Source organism: Marmota marmota, unplaced genomic scaffold (assembly GCF_001458135.2).
Source record: "Marmota marmota marmota unplaced genomic scaffold, marMar, whole genome shotgun sequence".
Taxonomy (NCBI): Eukaryota; Metazoa; Chordata; class Mammalia; order Rodentia; family Sciuridae; genus Marmota; species Marmota marmota.
Genome location: NW_025999900.1, coordinates 47,323,411 through 47,347,334, shown reverse-complemented (window position 1 = coordinate 47,347,334; position 23,924 = coordinate 47,323,411). Strand labels below are relative to the sequence as shown.

At 33.4% G+C, this 23,924-nt stretch overlaps 1 protein-coding gene across 1 annotated transcript in view; it reads left to right on the top strand.

The window, feature by feature from the left end:
* Positions 1 to 23,924, top strand: part of Cep128 (centrosomal protein 128) — a 385,475-nt gene that overhangs the window by 104,371 nt on the left and 257,180 nt on the right. Inside the window, exon 16 of the mRNA XM_048799524.1 lies at positions 19,583 to 19,933. Coding sequence (XP_048655481.1) covers positions 19,583 to 19,933 — 351 coding nt within the window. The remainder of the gene's footprint in view (positions 1 to 19,582; positions 19,934 to 23,924) is intronic.

Here is a 23,924-nt window from a genome sequence, read left to right as displayed (position 1 = left end):
GACTGACATTAGAAAGAATTTTACTTATGCTAAGTCTGTAAGTGTTCTATATTTTTAAGTTTTTAAAAACGATGACTTTTGGCAGAGATGGCCTAGAAGTTGAAACCACCCAATTAATAAAACTTATACACTCCCAGAAAGATACAGTTTAATTTCCACATCCTTCATCTAAATGAAAAAAATTGGAGTTTTAGTAGTAGTCTCAAAGATAGTTTTTCTATATTCTGTAAGTCTATTAGTTGTGTGAATATTTCCATGAGGTAAGAGAGTAGAAGTGAACTGAATATATTAATTTTTTTAATGAACCTAGAGATTTTTTTTTTACATTAAACCACGAACATACAATTTTTTGTCTTTGCAATAGCACTTAATAAATTATGTGGTAACTAGTATGAATTAATTGATCTTAATTATATATTGTTTTTCTTTAAGGTATCATTAATCTTTTTAAAAATTTATCATTTGTGGCCAATAAAGACAAATTAGAAATAAAAATTTCTTTATTTTCTGAAATAATGATAATTCCTTATTTTTTTACATATAAATTAGTTGTGCCTATGATTCTTATCTTTTATGTATTTGTGAGATATTTGTGCTTGTGAAAGAGCAACAGAAACAACTTAGGTTCCTCAAAAAAATATGAAATGTTGATAACTTTATATTGGCTAGAGATTAATTTAATGTTTAAAGATAAGATATAGCTTTAGAAATACTTATTGAAGGACTGGCTATGGAAATTGGGTGATATGCAACAAATGAGATAATGTTCTAGCAGTACCTATGTAATTGATTTATTTCTTGACTACTACAAATACCATTAAAAGGTGGTTAGTAGATTTTTATAATATGCAAATTTTAACTGTTCATACATTATTCCTGTAGTCTTTATAGTTACCTTATCTTTAGAGTGATTTTAATTTGATAGTATATCATTTTAAGTATCAAATTAAATTGTTTTTTGGATATTTGTTTTCAGGCAGCTTTCTACAAGGGTATAAAAAGAAATGAGATTGTACTCAGACTTAAACAATAACAATAGTCAATAAACTCATTATGTTCTTCAAAATGTTCAAATAGTACAAGTTGTCTCCTTAAAAAATAAAGCTAAATTATTCAAATGCACCAAGAAAACATTTTTTTTTTTGATGACACACAGCTCACACAAAGGTCAGTGTTAGAAGGATTCTTTCCAAAAGCATTAAATTTATCGATTTTCCAGTACTTCACTTGGTGAAGAATGTGCTTGTATCATATAGACCATATCTTATTTTTGGAGAACCTATAATGAGAAGATGCTAGATTAGGCAAAGTTTTGTCAATCTGGGTTAGAGACCAGCATAGTTTGTGCATTTAATTTTAGGCTAACTTTGTGCAGAATAAATCTTGTTCTGAGAAAAATTAGAAAATATGGATAAATTCAATAATTTTTAATTGAGGATAAGACATTTAAAAAAAATGTTTAAAGGCATTTTAAATCTATCGAGGCAGCAAGGACAGGATGGTTCAAATGTTTTGTTGAAAAAACAAGTGCAGAGTGTTGTTTCTGGCTTTTGGCAGTTCTTTTCCTGTGAAATATGTTCTGATTCATAAAGTGTAGAGAGTTTATGACTTTCTTATAGAGTCACAGAAGAGGAAGAACCCTAGTAAACATTGTAAAGTTTTAAGCTGGGCTACCCAGAGGACTAAACTGAAGGACTCTGTGTGAACTGAAAATACATTTAGCACAGAGACTAGCTTTGTAGCATAGCTTTGAACCTGCTTTGATATTATCTGTCCCTGTTCTAACTGCTCATCAAAACATAAGTAAATCTTTCGGGGGAGGAAGATATCATCATCCAGAACCTTGTATTATTTCTACAGTTTGTCATACAGTGCCTAGAATTCAATCAAGACTTAGCAAGCACCTCAGGAAACAAAACCATACTACCAAAGAACACAAGGAAAATCAGGAAATAGAATAGGCATATAGACTCCTCAGATATTAGCATTATTATTTTAAAAGAATTAGCATCTCAATTTTAAAATAATGGTTATTAATATATCAAGAAATTAGATCATATGGTATTTAATTCTAATAGAAAACAAGAAATTATGAAAAGAGTTAGGTAGAAATCCTACAACCAGAATATATAATGATTTAAATTAAGAATTTAATAGGTAGGTAGGGTTAAAGAAGAGTAGACATATTTCTTTTTATGTTACTCTAAATAATTTTATAAGACCTCTATCCGTGTGTATGCTTGAGTTATATGTGGTTTGGTTTCATGTTTTATGTTCTGTTTTTTTTTCTATCACGTAATTGGTGGTGAGGAAAACAATTTATTTACTCATTCAATAAATTTTAATTAAGGGCCTATTGTGCCTTTGCTTTAGTTATCTTTATCTTTAGAGTGGGTTACAGAACTCAACACAATTCTTGCTCTTAATGAAATACTAATCATTGAACTCACATTTAGTGTGGAAGTATTGATTGCTAAGAAAACCAGGATGCTTTGGCATGGTGGAAAATATATAGAGTGAATATGTTCTCTTGCTGCTTTCAATATTTTCTTGTTGTCTTTTAACATATTGACTATGACATGTTTGGATGTGGATATCTTTTTATTTATCTAGCTTGTTCATTGAACCTCTTGAATATATAGACTAATGGTTTACTTCAAATTTGCAAATTATTTTAAGCTGTTACTTTTTCTAATATTTTTCTGCTCTTCTCTCTCCTTGGATGTTGTTATCCCATACTTCTCTGAGGCTATGTTAATTTTTATTTATTCTTTTTTTCTTTCTCTTTAGACGGCATAATCTCCATTGAACCTTCTTCAAGTTTGTGGATTCTTCTATTAAAAATAGTATTTTTCCCCTGCTATGTCTTATTTGATGAGACATCATCATCATTACTTTTATTTTTCAAAAATGTGTTTCTTTAGTTCTTTGAACATAATTGTAGTAACTACTTTGAATACTTGGATGTTAAGTTCAACATCTGTGCCTCCTCAAAGACTATCTTTGTTGTCCTTTTCTTTTATATGTCACACTTTATTATATTTCTTTGAATGTCTTGTACTTTTTGTTGAAATTTTGCATTTTAGGTAATCTTTTAATACTGATTAATTCACTCTCCACCTTTCAAATTATTTATTTATTTAGTGAATTCGATACAGTAGTTCATTTAAATGTGTTTCCTCTGCAGTATGCAACCTGTGATGTCATTTCTCCCAGTCTCTGTGCCTAGTTAGGATGATAAGGCTGTAGCTGGAATCTTTTTGACTGGCCAGTTCCCTGAAGTACCCATTCAGCTTATGGCTGTTCTGACTGTGATATCTCACCCAACTTTTGACCTTCATTAATTGTTACCTCATTCCTTTTTTTTTTTCTTTTGATAATACCTGGGGCATATATTGCTATGCAGTCTTACTTTTATTTGTGCCTCTATGCAATTGTAGGTTTTTTCCGATCTATGAGGGCATTCTCAGCATCCAAGAAAGCTCTTTCCCTTGATTTTGCTGATTGGACATCTAGCTGATATGACATTTCACTTATTGTTACTAGTATTATGAAATTATTAGCCTCATAAATGCTTACCCTCAAGATCTCAATTGTTTTTGACAGTGTCTGTAGTTGTATTTTTTTTTTTAATATTCTCTTTCAACTACAGTCAGTTCCTTAGGCAGAAATATTTTTCTTTTTTGAAGCATGGGGATTAAACCCATGCCCTTGCACATATAAGACAAGTGCTCTAGCACTGAGCTATATCTTGAGACCTGAGCTATTGATCTTTCTGTTCTTGTAGTCTCCCTCTCAGCAGAACGGTTGTACTTTGTACTGGTGCTACTGTTTGGAATTGCAGCCTGTTTCTCTCCAGGGTGATGGCCTTGTTCTGCAAGTGGGTGGGGTGCTGGGTAGGGATGGTAGCCCCTGATCATCTCCACTTGTCCCTTCTGTTGTAGAACATTCTCACTGTATGAGTGACTTAAGGCAAGGACTTTTTTGTCTATGATTCTTTGCTGCCATGTCTTCTGCCTTACAAATGGGGGGCTGGTTGGGGAAAGGAAATTCCAGTCCTTTTGTAGTGTCTACCTGGAATAGAGCCTCGCATCACAGATCTGGGACTGTGCCCCTTTTGGGGGTGGATTTGTATCCCCTACAGAGGAGCTGAGGTGAAATCTATGTCTTCTTGGTTATATATGCCTAGAATGAAATAAGTGGAGCTGTAAAGGGGAAGGATGGGAAATAGGTTGTTGTGGCTCACATGCCATAGACTCTCATTATTCTCACCAAGATTTAATAGAATTTCTTTAATAAATATTTCTCTGTTTATTCTGTACCCTTAGGACAATTTTCAGATAATTAAATGGTTATTTTATTATGCAGAGAAGTGAAAAATCTCAAATGCAGCTATACTTTGAAAAACAAAACAAAATTACATAAGAGATAAAATGGAACATGGAAGAATTAGGTATCTTCAAAATGCTCAAAGAAAAATAATTGCGAACCTAGATCCATACCTGGAGAAAATATTTTTAAAAAGTCAAGGTGAAATAAAGATATTTCTAGACTACAAAACCTGATGAATTAATTTCAGTAGTACTGCATTAAAGAAAATATTAAAGGAATTTTTGTCAAAGAGTATGAAAATGAAGCAGGGAAGTTCAATATATGGGGTATAAATTTAGGAAACATTGATATCTGAATATTGATATTCATTTGTAATGATAATGTTTTGCTCTATTTAAATTATGTATAGAATTAAAATTAGATCAGTAATACTGCATCATTTAGGAAGGTGTATTTTAAGTTAGTGTGTTTTAGATTCCTTGGTTTTAAGGTATAGGAAGTTGTAAAAGTTTCCATGTTAATAAGTCAGGGATGCACATAATAGTCCCACAAAGAAGTATAATGGATATATAACTATCAAGCGCATACAAGAGAGAAAATCAAACAAGTTTCAATATTTAATTATAAATGAAAACAAAAAATTCACATTAGGATAAGCAAAGATTTCTTAGCTAGGACAAAAAAAAATGAATCGTAAATCAAAATAGTTATAAATTACAATTCAACAAAGTTAAAAATTTCTGCTCTTTGCAAGGTATCATTGGTAAAATGGAAAACAACAAAACACAATGACAAACTGTAGGAGAAAATATTCATAGTATATCTGAAATATTCATGGTATATAGTCACATATATATCTTTGTGTGTGTGTGTGTGTATGTGTGTGTGTGTGTGTGTGTGTGTGTTTACATTATTCCAGGATTGTTTGGCCCAATGTTAGTAAGTTAATATAGTAGAAGAATTGTATTATCTCAACAAGTACCGAGAAAGCTTTGTGGCAAGTCAGTATCCATTAATTAGGGAAGCATACAGTAAAAAGAATGAGAAGTAAATTTCCTGATATTGAAGAGTACTACTACTAAAAGCTTATATTAACACCATACTTAACAGTGCAATGTTGACTGTGAGAAAAGAATTCCCTTCTTATTCATCAGCATACTAAGGCTTTTAGTCCATTGCAATAATGAAAGGAAAGAAAAGGTATCTGGGAAAGTAATAAATAAGGAATTTATTCTTAATTGACATTTAAAAATTACAACATAGTTTGCTCATAAGTTATTAGCAGAACCAAGTGAGGTATACATTTCAGCTAAGATACCAATTAAAACAAACTGTTCAGGCTTGTTTACCTAATAAACTTTTAGAACTCGATTTAAAAAAATAAAAACAACGAGTCATGTTCAGTTATATTGTTCCCCACCAGTATGTTGTCTTTTGTTGGAAACAAAGTTTACGTACTGGCAAATGGAATTGATTTTTAACAAAAATGTTTTAAAAACCAAAAAGAATATTCACAGTCAACATTAGGAACAAGAATGTAACTCTACTTACAGATATAATGGAGATGCAAATTATCAAATTTGTGTTTTATCAAATGAAAGGATATCAGACTCGTAAATTAACTGTATATCTTTATTTCAAGCTCTAGATTATTAGTGTGAAATAGCAGTTTCAGCAATGATGTACAAACCCAATTTTGTCTAGTGATGTACTTTAGCTGTATGCACCTTTGAACTCTGAAGTGAAATCAAATCATTGTGTCTAAATTTTTAATTTTACTCAGTTCAAACATAGGTAGTACTTAACAGTTGGCAGTGTTTTGGGATGATACGAAATTAGGAGTCATGTCTAGACTTCTCACTGGTATAGAAAGCACACCGATTTTACTTTGTTTGAATATTGGGCGAACTTTTGATTGCTTGAATATTGGGTGAATGCAGTATGGGGACAATGTTGATTAACTTTATTTAGGATTTCCAAGAGCCATTCTTTTTATAGGTTCTACTGGAGTCAAAACAGTAATTGCTAATTTTGTTTGAAATGATATGTATTTTAAAAACACAAAGAAGAGCTCTTTTATCTCATTTAGCCTTCCCCAGTTTCTGTTTCCTCCCCATTTCAAAAATAGAAATTTCTTGATTTCTTCCAAATATACAATGTTATTATATCATGTAAGATAATGTGTTTGATCTTTTTCAGATAAGCCATGGTGCTCTATAATGATTTAATGCAGTAATATTACAGGTTAGGTTACATTTAGTTTGTCCTTCTCAATATTTTTCATCAAAGTAGGAGTAATATAATATTTTTAGATGGACTATGTAATTTATCATGGTCATCTCTATTACTGAATCAGTATTGCTAAGACTCAGGTACTTGTCTTTCATTGATTCTTGCTTTGGCCTCTGGCATTTCATGGCAAATGTATAATCAGTTTGTTCCACTTCAATCATAAATAGTCTAAAATACAAATCTGCTTAAAGCAGAATAGTTTTATTCTCTGAATACTCATTTTCTTTTCCAAAAGCATTTTAGTTACAGAGATAAAATTATCAATCTAATAGAGTGTGTGAAAAATTAAGAAAATACAAATGTACTTTCAGATACATGTGTCAGGGTCAGATTTCCCCCATGTGTTGCTGGGGCCTAGATGTTAATTATGCAATCTCGTTGTGTTTCAAGGTTAAATAATCTGAACAAATATGTATTTAAAGGTGTCCATATTGTGAACATTATGGCTAATGAAACAGAAGTTAATATTTTACTTTTTTACAAAGAGATGAATGCATTTAATTAATTGAACATTATTTTTCTGTACTTTCTTTAAGCTTAATATCATGTTTTATTAAAAAGTACATGTAGTTATATGAAACAGATATGTTCTCATAGGATTCATGGAGAAAAAATTATTTTTCATTAGTAGGACTTAGGGACCTAATATTTGGGGTTAATGCCCTTTGTGTGTTTCTGCTTCATTTGGTAAAAAGAAAATGATAACAAGTATATGTGCTTGAAATTAATATGATTGAAAATAAAAAGTTACATTTTTAAAAGAAAAATATTTGTGATATGGTTACTACAATGGCCCATAATTTTATTTATTTATTTATTTATCCTGTGATTTTTTTGTTTGCTCCCTAACTCATTTAAAAGACAATTAACTTTAAAAGATCGTTAATATTTGTTTTGCTTGAGTTTTTTTAAATGACCCATAGATTTTAAGTATATATTCTATTTTCAGTCAATTTGTATTTGAATAGAAAGTTTTATATACTATGGGTTCAGTGAGTGATGACCTAATTTAGCTTCATGTAGATACATTTCATGTCTGCTAGACTTGCTTTGATTGATTTGAGCTCTTTTATTCAAAGAGACTTGCCTTAGTTCTCTTGACTCTAGCAAATTGATTAGTTGTCCTCTCAGTATCAGTTCATGAAACACCTAAATTATGCTGAAATGAATGAGTTCATCAAGACATGGAAGAATATGTCAAGCTGATTTCCCAACAGAGGTGAATGGAGCATGTCTTAATTGAGAATCTGAGAATTTCAGGTGAAATCCTATTAAATCTGTTAATTCTTTTGTTTATTCAATAAAAGAAAAGCTTTTAATATCAAACTAATAACGTTTAGTGGGAAGAACTGCTCTAGGTATTCTATGCGGTAAGTGTTTCTAATGTTATTGGCAGACCTGGCAATGCCCAGCTTCTATGAGGGATTGGGAAGCTGCTGTTGCAAGGTCCTCTTGATGTCACAGAGCAGGAGATTCACTACAAAACAGAATAATGTCTCTAGGAATTGCTGGCCCAGAGCCAGATACCAAAATTAGCAAGAATTTTGGTTGAATTAATAGTAATTCTAATACCATATTTATAAATGCATGTGCATACAATAGTAGCCATCTGTAGTTTCTTTGCAGTAATGTTTTTTATAGCTTTCTGTCCATTTTAGTTTAGATAAAACTAAATTACCTGTAAATGCAATTAACTGGTTACATGGAAACTCTTTAAATTTCCTCCACCATGGAAGAGTTTTGATTTGAATAAATACAAAAATACGAATAAAATTTTAATATTTTTTACCTATTCACAAGTAGCCATCTATGTACTCTCTAAGGTATTTTCATCCCATTGTGGATAGATTATCCCTATGCTCTTTAGCTTTAGTGTTTCTGCTTTTGCCTTTGTAAAGAACCAGTTTTTATATGTCTCTCCTTGAAATATCATTTTTGTTTTAATCTATCATTTTGGTGTATTTGAACTGTTGGTACTTTTTATTGGATAGGGTATCTAGAAGCTGTATTTTGAAATAGATTATTCTATTTTGGTTGATGTATTTGTCTGAGGAATCTTGTCATTAATAATTGTGTTCTCACAAGCATTTGTAACCAAAATATTTATTCTTAAAATGAATGTCACAAAAATATAAAGCCTTTTAGTCAACTCTAATCATTATATTTAACAATTATATTTTATGTTCAATAAAATGAATATAATTTAATATCTACATAGTTTTGTTATACATTTTTATTTTGTATGTTAAAAGTGTACATGTATATGTGTAAATATAAAACCACAGCTATTGTATAAAGTGTTTGATGTATCCATAATTGATAGACTAACTATCATAAACATTAAAATAATAATTTATAGTTAATTTCTCCCCCTGGAATTTATAAGGGACTTACTTGAATCTTATGAATAACTGGGAAAATTGAACAAATTTAACACATGGCTTTTTCTCTTCACAACCTTTCATTAGTAAATAACAACTTTATAAAGGATTGTATTTCTATTTGACTTCCCTCTAACATTAGGATCCTTTTTTTTTTTCATAAACATTGTAGAGTCAGATTATTTTGAATCCTTAATATAGGCTTTTTTTGTGAACACTTGGGAGAAGTGTCTTATTGGTCAGAATTACTTGTTAATGTTTTCCCTCTTCCTCATTCTCCTCTGAAGCCCTTTCCTCCACCAATACCATTTCCCCCAATACCAAGAAAAACCTTGGCCTAGTGATGCTGGGAAACTTTCACTTCTGGGAGTGACTGGGATAACTACTAATTTTTCTCCCTATCTCCCACCCCCCTCTCTTTATCTTAAATACTTTCATTAGCAACTGTTAAATTATCTTCTTTTGTTCCCTTAGCCACCACCTACTGTTAGCTCAGGACTCTTCTGTTGAAGAAAGCCTGATTGTTATAAAACACCAGGTTAATCAGGTGAAGGCCTTGAAGAGAAAAATGTCTGTGTAGACTAAGCAGTATAAATTGGAAAGAAAGGCAAGAATTGAAATGGAGAAGAAAGAATTGCACATATGAATCATATTTATTAAAAATAACTGTTATGTATCTGTCTTCCCCATTCTGCTGTATGGTTCTCTAGAGCAGCGAAATGTAGAACCATCCCATCGTATTCCTCTTTATATCTCAGCAGCTTGGATATTGCTGAGTGAAGTAAATGTTTATTGGATTGAATGGAAGCATACTGCATTTTCCTCAGAAAAACTGACAAGTGTGTGTGGGTTTTTTCCTCTTAAGTCTCAAATGCCAATGTTTATTTTTATATAAGCCAGCTCTGTTGAATTTGATTGCTGATATTGAATTCAGACAAGAAATGAATTGGCTCTAAAAGTCCATAGCTGCTTTAAAATGATGATCTTCAATTATTTTTAATGTTGCCATAATATTTTAATATCCTAGTGTTAGCATAATGCCTTTGTTGATTAATCATCCTCAGGTACACATATCTGATCATGTTGAAAAACCTTTGAAAGCTTAAAGTGGATTTCAGCATCTCCTCAACTCAATTTTTGACCTTGATTTCCAATCTCTTTTTAGCCCTATTGAACTCTTATTCCTCATAAACAGTCACTAGTAGCCCACTCTGTGACTCTTGCCCATGATTTTTTTGTTCTTGAATGCTCATTTTCTTTCCATCAGTGACCAAATTTTTTCTCTTTACATTTTACTTTACCTCTTCTCCCCTTATTTGATCTTTTTTTCCTTTGTGAGGTCTTACCAAATAGTTTCTTCTGAATTTACTAGCTTAACTCCTGCTTGTACTAGCTAATAAATATTGATGTCCCTTCCCTCCTGTGCAATCATTGTTTCTCATGCAGTTCTTTCCTCAGTGCCTAACCTATTGAAACAAAGCCCTTGTCCAGGAGTGGCAGAGGAATAGCCTGGATGGGCTGGAGCACCTCCACGGAGCACAGGGATGCCCAGAACCTGCCATGTAGGTGGGGGCCTGAAGGGTGGAGAGCCAGGGTGCACTGACCTGTCAATGCACCGTGGCCTGAAAATGGAAGAAAAGGAGACCCAAATGTAGATTGCAGGACTAATCAATACCATTAATACTTTCTCAGACCTGATACTTTTCAAGACCTGGTTAGCATAAATTTGCACCAACAGGGTTGATACTTTTCTAAAACCTAGTTTACATAAATTTGAACCAATAGTGTTGACCCAATAGCTGTATAAACTCCTAAACTAGCCCACCAAGATGGCAATCTACTACTATTGGGTCCCTTCTTGCCCTGTGAGAATTCTGTCTCTGTTCTCAGTTGAATAAATTTGACTTTTTTCACTCTTTCCTTCCATTTCTTGTGAATTTCATTCTTTGGCCTGGAAAGAAGAAATTGGTGGTGAAACTGCTGGGGTCTGGCGTGATATTGAGGGAGTAGTCCTCTATTGAGAGATGTGACTTGCCCCTCAATCTTAGTGGAGCGAAATATAGCATGCCAGCTGCAGGCTGCAACCCTTGGAGGTGACAGTGGCAGCATCTACTAACATTAAAATGGGCTTTCTCTCCTGCAGTGGCCTGCACTTTCACACACTCCACCTGCCAGCAGAAGAAAAGAATCTAGTTTAATCTCAAACTCTGGTTTCCTTATCATCTTGAACACAGAAAGTAATAAATAGTCTATGCTTGGTTTTATTTAAATCTATGTCAACCCTATCCTGTGATTTTTCTTTCTTAGTTTCAAAAAAGTCCCAGAAACATCAGTACATTAAAGATTCTGTAATTTCCTATTCAAGATTTCCTCCTGTCAATGGAAAGAAAATGACCAGTTATATAGTTATTAAACAGTTTGGCTCATATTTAAATATACAGTAAAGTGAAGTTTATATAAGTTTGACTGTTAGGGCTCTGTGGCTAATCTTTTTTCTTCCAAAAATTTCCTATGTAATCTTGGATTGATCACTCTGTTCCTCAATTTCCTTATCTCTAAAATGTGAACATTGATTATCTCTTTTATTCTCACATTTCCTGTAGTCAAATATACACTATCTTCATAAAATGTACCAAGTACTTTTTTGGATGCTTTATCTAAATGATCTCATGTAGATTACCATTTCTCTGATATTGAGTCAATTTTATAAATGAAATTGTTTTGGCTCTTGGATGGTAATCAATTCTTGTAAGGTCAGAGGATGGCCATGCTGGTATTTGAACTCAAGTCTGTGTGACTTGTGCTTTTCCATGATTTGCCTCTACCTTCTAGAAGCATTACTTTTGAGTCACTGAAGTCTCTTCTCATTTGCCCTTATAGGTTTCCACACAAAGTTATGTACTGTAGGTACAAATGAGTATTTATATATTACTTAGTTAACTTTGGTTTATTTGGGCAAGATTTTCAACTTTCGTTCCATGTTTTAAAATGATCAGTCTTTGTGTAAGTTGACTATCCAGTTTTTCCAATTCTGTAATTTCAAGTTCCTAGATATCCTACTGTAATAAATGTATGTATAATTATTATCTTAGCTGTATGATCAGTTAAAATTAGATTTTATGGTGGACCCTTTCTACACCATTTTTTAAAGGGAATATCAGTTCATTTTCTATGTTCATTTTAATGCTGTATTTATATGATTCTGCTGTGTAGTTTTCTTATTACTTTTAGAAGTTAGAAAAGGAGCCAATGGCAATCAAAACCAATTTTGGAGGGAGAAAGTTCGAAAAAGTTCAAAAGTTCGAAATTTTCATTCTATTTCATCACTTTAGTACTGGGTAGGAAAGAATTATGGAGTAGTGCAAGACTACTCTCCTTAGATAGGCCTGAATGCAAGATAGACTTTTCTGGCATTTGAGAACTTGAATGATAAACATTTCTGTACAGTGATATGAACTTTCCCTAAATGATAATAAAGGTAGCTCACTGTGCTTAAACTGTACAAATAATGTAGTTATGTTGCTTACCTGCTTTCCATCTGGGAACCTGAAATTTTGGCATGTTTTAGGCAGAGGGTGCCTAATTGACAAGCCCCTAATTAAACCTTGGGTATTGAGCTGCCAGTGATCTGCCCTGATATACAACATGTTGTCAGAATTCATTGCTGAAGGAATTGAGCAGGTCCTGTGTAACTCCATTCGGAGAGGACTCTTGGAAATTTGGGTTTTACTGGACTTCACCCCATGTTCCTTTTGCCTCTGCTTTTTTGCTTTGTTTTCTTTTCACATTAATAAATTTTAGCACAAGTCCAATAATATGTTAAGACCCATGAATCTTTCTATCATCAAACCTGAGATTCTCAACACAACTACACATCAATGTTTTTCCCCATTTGAAGAAAGAGAAATATTTTAGATTTATTGGGAGATTTTATAAATCTTTTGACAGTGTATGGGAAGGAATTCTTGTCTCTGTTTTTTGATTTTTTTTTTCCTTTTCTTGCTTTGACAGTGCTTATATAGTGAGAAGTAAATATTGGACTTGGTAGTAAATATTAATGTAATTCTTTGATGGAGAAAAAATGTTTATTACAATTAGACTTTCTTGTTGGTTATTTGATTAAAGAAAATGCCAAAACAATGGCTGAATAGGATTTTTAGCAAAAGAATATAGGAGGAATTCTATGATAGATTTTACCTGGAGCATAATACAGACTGACAAGATTTTTTTTCCTGTTGAAATTCAAACTTGCTTTCCATTAAGAGGGGATAACCATATTTGTTTACAATATGATCTATACCTTCTTCTATACATTTACACTTACAGGTGAATCATTGTATATTGATGTTGATGTGAAAAAGTCTGCTTTTTTTTTTTTTTACCTTTATTTGTTTATTTAGGTCTTTTATGTGGTACTGCATGCTACACAAGCACTCTACCACTGAGCCATAACCCCAGCCTAAAATGTCTGCAGTTTTTAAGTAGAAGAATAAAAGTGTTTATATGCTTAATATTTGGGCTTGTATGTATTAATCCTGAGCCTATTAATGTTGCTCTTTAATGATAGAAAAATAAATAATATTGAACTTATTTTGCCTTAAGGTTCAAAGGAATTGCTAAAGGAATCCAAAGAATTTTGTAACTGAGTCCATTATAAATTTGAGACAATCTAACTGTAATCTTATCTGTTTATCATTTTTAGACATCTTCTCTTATCCATTTCTTTCTGTGAGTGTGGTTATTCTCACTATTTAAATACATAATTTCACCCCATTTCTACCTTTCCCTCATGAGAGAGAAACTTTCCCAACATTTTGGTAGGACTGTCCTTTTGTTTGGAGTTGGACATCAGAGAAGCTCACTTTCAACATGCTAAATTTAAGATGCTTGTGGGACTTCTATAAGTAGAAAGTCATTAAACAATCAGATACTTAAAAGTCTGGAGTTAAGCGTTCTGACCTCGGAATTAAGGATATTAATATACCAATGATATTATGTAGAAGGAATGATGGTTAATATTGGAACAGGCAGAGTTAACCTTATTTGAAAGCTAAATGGTAGGAAAAAACCTAGAAACCTAGAAAAAACCTAAAAACCTAAAAAAACTAGAAAAGGAGATAATGAAAGGATGAGAAGAAAATGGAGAACTTCTGAGAAGTGATGATATAAGTCAAGATGGAAGAGAGACTCAAGAGTGATCAAGCTGAAATTAAGTGTCACATGCTTTAAGGAAACTAGGCAAGGAAAGATTTTTAGAGTCCATTGTCTTTATCTGTACACGATCTTTAGGAATCTTAATGAGAGCTGTTTTAATTGTATGGTAGGTGGAAAACAGATGCAGAAAACGCAATGATTTGGAAATATGATTTTATGGGCATCAAGTGTGGACTACTCTTTCCAGGATCTTGGCTTAAAATGATGAAGAGTATAGAGGGCTGGTTAGAAGATAATGTAAAATTGAATTAAATTATTTTATTTTTAAAATTTCTGTTATTTTTCTAGATGAACATAACATTACTGTTGTTTTTTAAGATGGACAGTGTAGAGTAGAATAATGCAGTAGAAGAAGAGAGATTCAGTGGGCTGGGGTTGTGGCTCAGTGGTAGAGCACTTGCCTCTCATGCATGAGACCCTGGGTTCGATCCTCAGCACCACATAAAAATAAATAAATAAAAATAAAGATTTTTTTAAAAAAGGAGAGATTCAGGACATGGGAAAGAAAATGTGATTGAATTAGTGAAGTTTTTGATGGATATGGAAGGAAAGAGCAAAGACAGGTTAATTTGCCTAAGGAGGAAGAGCTCTTTCCCTCAGATGCTGGAGAGGAGGACAGAGGAGCTGTTGATAAGTCTCAGAATGGTACATACAGTTAGAGCATTTTTGGTGTCTCCTGCATTAACTGTCCCCAATTTTACCTCAAAAAGAGGAGTTATGTTTCATACTGGAAGTGAGGGAAAGAATGGTGGGAAAATGAGGTGAGACATTTTGGAATGACAGTTGTGTGAAATGGATATAAGGTCATGCAGAGGAATTTCACATCCTCATCAATGTTCATTCTCACATTAAAATATGTGTTAATCATAGGCTCTGATGAAGTGGCTCTCCGTGTGGGGTCACATGAGCTGAATCTTTGGTATGATTTTCCTTAAAAGTAACCCGAGGTAGGAATTATGAAGTCTTTTCAATTCACTCAGAGTTAGTTGTTTTGTTGTTCAAATGTGATGAAAGAACAGTTTAGCAAAGGAGTTTGAGATTTGAGCAAGAGAGTGGCTAAAAAGTGAAAGAATAGGGAGTTTGGATTAGAGAACCCAGAGTTTAAAGGAATTTCGAGGGTGTGGTCATCTCCTTGGGGTAGTGACAGGGAGAGAGTGAAAAAAACTGGTTAGATCCATAGATAAAGTCAGATTGGAGGCTGAGGGAAAGACCTTTTGTCTTACAGGCAGCAGTTCTGATAAAACATAATCCACAGGACCATGGGAATGGGTAGCTGAAGAGGCATAGAGTTAGAGTCATCTGAGAAGTTGGAAGTTGAAAACATGGACTTGGGAGTCTAACTGTCCAGGTCCTAAGCTGCCTGCCCTTGTTTTAGTTATATGATACTGGGCAAGTTCTTAACTGCACCAAGCATCGGTTGCTTACTAAAATGGGGATGATAGTGATGTGCCTTACTTTAGTTTTGTGCTGAGATTGAATAAGATAATTTAGATAAAGTATTTGTTCAATCTCTTGCACAACTCAGGTGCTCAGAAAATTTCAGTAGTACTTGTATTATTATTGCTAGTTCCTATTTGTCATTTAGATCTCAGCTTGTACATCACTTTCTAAGAGAGACCCTTTCCCATCACCCTATGGAATACAGACCTCTTCAGGTAACTATCATATTTTAGTAACTAGTACTATTTACTGTTGTAATTTAGCTGTTGGTGTAAGTACCTCCCCCGTTTATTGTTAGCTTCTTTGATATTAAAACCACTTCTAATCTATTTTTCTATAAATCATGTGTCTGAGCCAGTGATCGGGGCTAATGGAATTGAAACCTAAAGATTCTGCTGTTGGACCAAAAGAACTTTGTAAATGTTTCAAGTCTGTTTATTTGTCAGATCCTTGGTACAATGTAGATGAAATTTACTGTTTATTCAACCCATAGCATCGTCTTAGCCTATTAGTCTGATATTGGGTATAATGATCCTCCTTCCAAGTACTTGTTTAAAAAAAAATAATAGTTCCACCTATCTTTTGATATGGAATCACTTCATTGCCACTTGTTAATTAAGTTGATTTCTAGAATATTGGTAAAACTTTTAGAAAAAGGGCAAAAGGTAAACCACAATTACTAGGATTTTCTGATCTCATTTTAGAATTTTCCACACAAACAAGTGCATGCTTCTCAGTTTACTGTTTTGTTTGGGTGGACAAAGGAGTGACTCATCTCTTCCAGTCTGTGTTTAGCAAACTGAGCAAATGCAAACTTGTTGATCAGAAATGAGCCTTTTTTCGAGGCATTATTATGTCTAACATTTTGCCATAATGTCAAACCATGACTTTAATCATAGGGAATTTATATTTAACTTTATTTGAGCCACTGATCATGGGTAATATTCTGCAGTTGAGCCAGAATAATTCTGTAAATTTCCTAGTTTGTTCATTTTTAGTGCCTTAGTACAGTGTAGGTGATACTTATTATACTACAGCTTCGTGTTAGCCTTTGGATTCCATTTTTATTTGAATACATGACCTTTTTAGGTTAGTTTTGTTGTTCTAGGTATTTGGAAACTCAGGATCAGGAAGGATAGCTCCTGTGACACATTGTAAATATTTGACTTTGAATTTGTCATTTTCTTATAATGCTTTAGAACAGTGGTTTAATGTTAATGATCATAACATTCTTTTACTTCTATAAAAGCAGTAGCCTCTCATTTTTTGAACTTAAAATAAACATTTACTTATTTACTTATTCTCACATTAAAATGTTTTACTTATGATGATTTAATATAATTTCTAAATATATTAATGAATACCCTTGTTTTATTTTTTTTAATTTATTTTTTTTATGTTTATACCACAATTTATTTATTTTTTTTTTATTTTATTTTTTTTTAAATTTTTTATTGTGGGTTGTTCAAAACATTACAAATTTCTTGACATATCATATTCCACACTTTGATTCAAGTGGGTTATGAACTCCCACCTTCACCCCATACACAGATTGCAGAATCACATCAGTTACACATCCATTGATTTACATATTGCCATACTAGTGTCTGTTGTGCTCCGCTGCCTTTCCCATCCTCCACCATCCCCCCTCCCCACCTCTCCCCTCCCCTCCCCTCCTCTCTCTCTACCCCCTCCACTGTATAACCCTGAGGGTCTCCTTCCATTACCATGCAATTTCCCTTCTCTCTCCCTTTCCCTCCCACCTCTCATCCCTGTTAAATGTTAATCTTCTTCTCCTGCTCTTCGTCCCTACTCTGTTCTTAGTTACTCTCCTTATATCAAAGAAGACATTTGGCATTTGTTTTTTAGGGATTGGCTAGCTTCACTTAGCATAATCTGCTCTAATGCCATCCATTTCCCTGTAAATTCTATGATTTTGTCATTTTTTAATGCAGAGTAATACTCCATTGTGTATAAATGCCACATTTTTTTTATCCATTCGTCTATTGAAGGGCATCTAGGTTGGTTCCACAGTCTTGCTATTGTGAATTGTGCTGCTATGAACATCGATGTAGCAGTGTCCCTGTAGCATGCTCTTTTTAGGTCTTTAGGGAATAGACCAAGAAGGGGAATAGCTGGGTCAAATGGTGGCTCCATTCCCAGCTTTCCAAGAAATCTCCATACTGCTTTCCAAATTGGCTGCACCAATTTGCAGTCCCACCAGCAATGTACAAGTGTACCCTTTTCCCCACATCCTCGCCAGCACTTGTTGTTGTTTGACTTCATAATGGCTGCCAATCTTACTGGAGTGAGATGGTATCTTAGGGTGGTTTTGATTTGCATTTCTCTGACAGCTAGAGATGGTGAGCATTTTTTCATGTACTTGTTGATTGACTGTATGTCCTCCTCTGAGAAGTGTCTGTTCAGGTCCTTGGCCCATTTGTTGATTGGGTTGTTTGTTCTCTTATTGTCTAATTTTTTGAGTTCTTTGTATACTCTGGATATTAGGGCTCTATCTGAAGTGTGAGGAGTAAAGATTTGTTCCCAGGGTGTAGGCTCCCTATTTACCTCTCTTATTGTTTCTTTTGCTGAGAAAAAACTTTTTAGTTTGAGTAAGTCCCATTTGTTGATTCTAGTTATTAACTTTTGTGCTATGGGTGTCCTATTGAGGAATTTGGAGCCCGACCCCACAGTATGTAGATCGTAGCCAACTTTTTCTTCTATCAGACGGCGTGTCTCTGATTTGATATCAAGCTCCTTGATCCATTTTGAATTAACTTTTGTGCATGGCGAGAGAAAGGGATTCAGTTTCATTTTGTTGCATATGGATTTCCAGTTTTCCCAGCACCATTTGTTGAAGATGCTATCCTTCCTCCATTGCATGCTTTTAGCCCCTTTATCAAATATAAGATAGTTGTAGTTTTGTGGATTGGTTTCTGTGTCCTCTATTCTGTACCATTGGTCCACCCGCCTGTTTTGGTACCAGTACCATGCTGTTTTTGTTACTATTGCTCTGTAGTATAGTTTGAAGTCTGGTATCGCTATACCGCCTGATTCACACTTCCTGCTTAGCATTGTTTTTGCTATTCTGGGTCTTTTATTTTTCCATATGAATTTCATGATTGCTTTCTCTATTTCTACAAGAAATGCCGTTGGGATTTTGATTGGCATTGCATTAAACCTATAGAGAACTTTTGGTAATATCGCCATTTTGATGATGTTAGTTCTGCCTATCCATGAAGGCTAGATTTTAATATTTGTTTCTTGATTAGAGAAATATCTCAAATAAATTTAAATTGTTTAAAAATCTATACTGTAGTTCATGTTAGCCTGGGGTAAGTATTTCAACTTATGTCAGTTTAACTAGAAATAATCTATCTATAAACACTTTATTGGGAATCTTTCAAATGAATTTTTAACTCTAGTGGCATCTATATAGATACTTCTGTCATCAATGCTCATTTATTGTTACTGAGTTTTACTTTATTATAGTAAAATTTTATGTGCTGCCAGAAAGTGAAATGTTACATGATTGCTTCTAATAACCTTCTAATAATCTGACAGCATTTTAAATCACTGACATTTTCTTCATTTGAACAATATACTAGGTTTTTACTGAAATAACACATATTGTTTTTCTCTACAGTGCCTTCTATTTTATTGACAATTGAAAATATATATATGTATTTTACCTTTTTGGAAAATAGTCTACAAAAGAGATAGTATTTTGATAAAAATTATTTCCAGCTAATGGGATTATAAAATACAGAGATAAGGACTCATATTTTCTAAAGTGATTGCTAACAAAATTCAATACTAATGATTTCCATTTCAGTGACATTAGAGATTGTCATTGCATTTTGTGTTACACATCGAGTTTTGACAAGAATTTACTTTTAATATTTCATATGCTTTATTCCTAGAATTTAACACATGAGTTGGAGAACAGGGAAAAACAACAACTACAGATGTTGGATCAACTCAAGGAAATCCAGAACCACTTTGAAGTATGTGAGGCTGACCGTAAACATGCCAACTTCCAGATCTCAGAGCTGACTCAACATGCAGAGGAAGCCACCAAGCAGGCAGAGCAGTACCTCAGTGACTTCCAGCAATCAGAGGCCCTGAGAGAGGAGGCAGAGAAGAGGAAAGAATACCTCAAATTGAAAGCTCAAGAATCCATTAGGCAATGGAAGCTTAAGCATAAGAAATTAGAGCGGGCATTGGAAAAACAATCTGAAACTCTTGATCAGCTGACAGACAGGAATAATCAGGTATAAAAGCCAATTCTTTAGGAGTGATTTCTGCTGTAACTAACCAGTTGTTCATCCATCTTTTGAGCTGACACTTGAGTGCTGTGTTGTGCATACACTGTTATCAATACATCCTTGAGAGAAGAGTTTTTATGTTTTGTGTGTTTCAAAGCCAAAAGTTCTTCAGTTTATTTTCTTAAAATCCTCTTTAATAGTTAAACATTCAGGGCTTTACCCATTAACGTAGATCCACCCTCTACCTCTGTTTAGCTTTAATTTCCCTAATACGAATTATTCTTTAGTATTCTAATATTCAAATGGAAGAAAATCTTCAAATATTTCTTAACTTTTCATATGACTTTTCCCTCAGTCCATGTGTTTTAAAATCTCATTTATTTGAATATTTCAGCTTGAGATTTGACTGGAAAGAGGCATTTTAAATATGCAGTAGTTACTATGGGGCTACTTCTTGGCAGCGGCTATTATAGGCTTAGTTAATCAGTGACATTGACAGTCTCAGTAGTGTTATCACATCACAAGTCTCTCAACATTCTGTGTTTATATCCTTTTCTTAGTAACAAAAAAGCATTTTTCTTATCTGTGCCTGCATTTCACATCATCTTTTCTCTTGTATAATCAGTTGCTTTGAATGGATTTGATATTACTATGTTGATTCTCAACTAAATCTTTGGGTTGAATTAAATTCAGATGCTTATAAGATAATAAGCAGGAAAGTCATGATTGATTTTTGTACATGTTTAGTCTTGGTTTATCATTTGTCATTTGTCACTTGTCAAGAACTCAGAACATTCCAGAAAAATAATTATTTGGATAAGTTGACTTTTTTTAATAAGAAAAACTATTGGGCAATTTTATTTATAAAATCAATTGACAGCACTTAAGAGTGACAGATGCTTATTTCAGAAGAGGCTTCCTGGGAAAGATGCTTTATCTTTTACATGGGAGTTTCTCAGTCATATAGAAGATGGAGGGAGCCATCACTCTGCATTCACTGTGGAGAGCTTTTCATTTTAACCCATCTGACACAAACCGAGTGACTGGTTGCCCTGAGATAAAGCAGATCTTAAGCTCAGACTTGAATCCAAACTAGTTTGATCCCAGGAAATTGCTCAACTTTGATTTTTCAGTTGTTATACTGGTCTTGCAACTGGTTCAGTAAGTTCCATTATAAGGGAAGTAGCTAGCTAGATGAGTGATTGAGGAGATTTGATTGAGAATCATCTGGGGATTTTACTTAATTAGAGGAAATTGAGAAGGACCCATGTCATCAGACAGTGTCCCAATTCATGGGAAGGTGCTGAGAGTTTTCTAGATTGAGTTTTTAGAATATTAAAAATGTTAAACAATCCTGATATAATTAGTTTTCTTACTTAGCATTGCTAATAATAAGCAAAGAAGTAGTTTTAAAGTGATTGCCATAGTTAGGATAGTATCACAATTATCACAGCAGGCATTGTAATTTGTCCTTTAAAAGCCTTAAAAATTAATGCAGCATGTTGCAGTTAGAGCAATGGTTAATTAAAGAAGAAAGGGTAAGAAATGCTTCACTGTGGATTCAGGTGTCCAGTAAATCTATGATGTAGTAATATGTGTTAAATAATTTTTGAAAAAAAGTATTTTTTAAAAATATCTAATTGACTATTACTTCTCTGGAATATTTAATATTTTTTAACGGTCCTGGGAGTTGAACCCAGGACTTCATGTGTGGAGGCAAGTTCTACCACTGAGCTACACTCTGATTCTTTTTATTTCTACTTTTGAGACAGGGTCTCACTGTTATCCAGGTTGGCCTTGAATGCTATTCTCCTGCCTCAGCAACTTGAATAGCTTGGATCAACAAGTGTGTGCTAACATACCCAGCTAGAAATATTTAATTCTTAATAAACTCACAACATTACCATAGACATAATAGGATCCACTATCCACTATTTTTTTTGGCCAATTACTTTCAAAAGATGACTCCATGGTGTATTTAGAAGTGTATATTAAATAAAAATGATACTAGTTTATAACATAACATCTGTGATTTAAAGAATAAATTAGTTACAAGTAGCCTTTTTGACCCACTTTATATGGTCAAATGATACAAATCTTTATATTTGCGAAATGATTCTGTGCCTATGTCCATTTCTCATTTTGTAGCATAATTTATTTTCTACTTTTTTTAAGCTTTCTCACTTAAAAATAATATTAAAAAGCCAAATGCTTTTATTTTCTTTAAATTCTTCTGAGATTTTTTACTCTCCTTGCTTTATACATTTCTGGAAACTTGTTAAGATATTACAGATCTACTTGATTATTGGAAGATATGTAATATCAAATGAATAGCATGTCATTTTATAATAAACCAAAAAGATCAAGTTGTATTCTTTCTTTGAAGGATAGTGATAGGGATATTTTTACATCATGGAATCACAATGAACTTAGGAAGATGCAGATGAGCATATATTGGGAGACCCAAAATTGTATAGATATAGATAATCTAATTGTTTTCAATTTTGATATTCTCCTTTTTAAAAAAAGTGCTGTTTGAAATACTTGGTTTTTATACATGCATTGAAAATGATAAATGAAAAAATTTGCACTTTAACTCTGACCCTAGTGTGTGCTTTTCTGAATATCTCTAAGTTCTTTTATATTCTTTTTTTTGAACACAGGTATGAATGATTTCCTAGGTTTTCTCCCTTTATGTTTTATTTTTCTTTTTTCCTGCTACATCTGCAAAATTAATTGATTTGACTAGGTATTGAACTTTTTGCTTGATAGTATTAGACTTTAGGAATCTTAAATTAGCATTTTTTTGTATTTCTCCTGAGAAAAAAAGTTATATCTAATATAGGCTGTCGTGTAAAATCTGAATTTTTAAAATAGTTTAATAGGAATCAATGCTGAAGTATAGTTCTTTTTTAGTTTGTATGCCATCCTGTCATATGCAATTCAAGAAAGGCCAGAGTGCTGATTTTCTGTATTTTTTTCATGTGCAGAAAAAAATAATAAAAAAAAAACTTCCTATTTACCTTTTAGTAAAGTTAAGACATCTTTCTGTATTTTGTGGTCTGGCCTTCCAGGAGTTGGCCCTTCATCCAATAATTGCTATGGTTTTAGACAGTATCATTCTTCTGGCTTCACACAAACATTTTCAGGCCTTCTGTCTGTAATCTTTCTTTTTGCCCCTCTTTGGACGTTGGATTTGTTTGTTTTAATAAGCTTTTTTTTTTTTTTTTTGCCACTGTGACTACAAGTCCCCACGAGCACAATTGTAAAGGTGGAGAAGTTTATTTGGAGGCTCACAGTTTCAGAGGTCTCAGTCCATTGACAACAGGCTTCCTTCCTTGGGGCTTGAGGTGAGGCTGAACTTCTTGGCAGAAGAGTGCAGCAGAGGGAACAGCAGCTCACATGATGATCAGAAAGCAGAGATCTCCACTTGCCAGATACAAATATATACCCCAAAGCTATGCCTCCAAAACCCCACCTCCTCCAGCCACCCCTCCCCCTCCTTGCCTTTAGTCACTACTCAATTAATCCCTTCAAGTGATTACTTCCCTGCTTGGGTTAAGGTTCTTATAACCCAGTCCTTTCTCTAACCCGTCTTGGATTGTCTCACACATGAGCTATTTTGGGGACTCCTCACATCGAAACCATAACAATCTGATTAGAACATCCTTTTCCCACATTCCTTACTGGTATTTTTCTTCCCCGTTACATCTCCAAAATTTTCAAGAAGTTTAACACCTGGCTTCCTCTCAGCTTGTTTCAGTACATGTAATTCTTGCTGTCATCCTTAGTGATTCAAAGTTCAACTCAGCAGTTCATTGAACTCTGTATCCTTATTCTTTACTACTGAATTTCCCATTTTACAGTGACCTTCAATTCACTCTACTTTTGCAACCAATTTCTGCACTTTAGACTTGTATTCATCTGTAATTGTTCTATGTTCAAAACTTCAATTCCAAAATCTCAGTCTCTGACCTTTCAGTTCTTTTATTTCTCT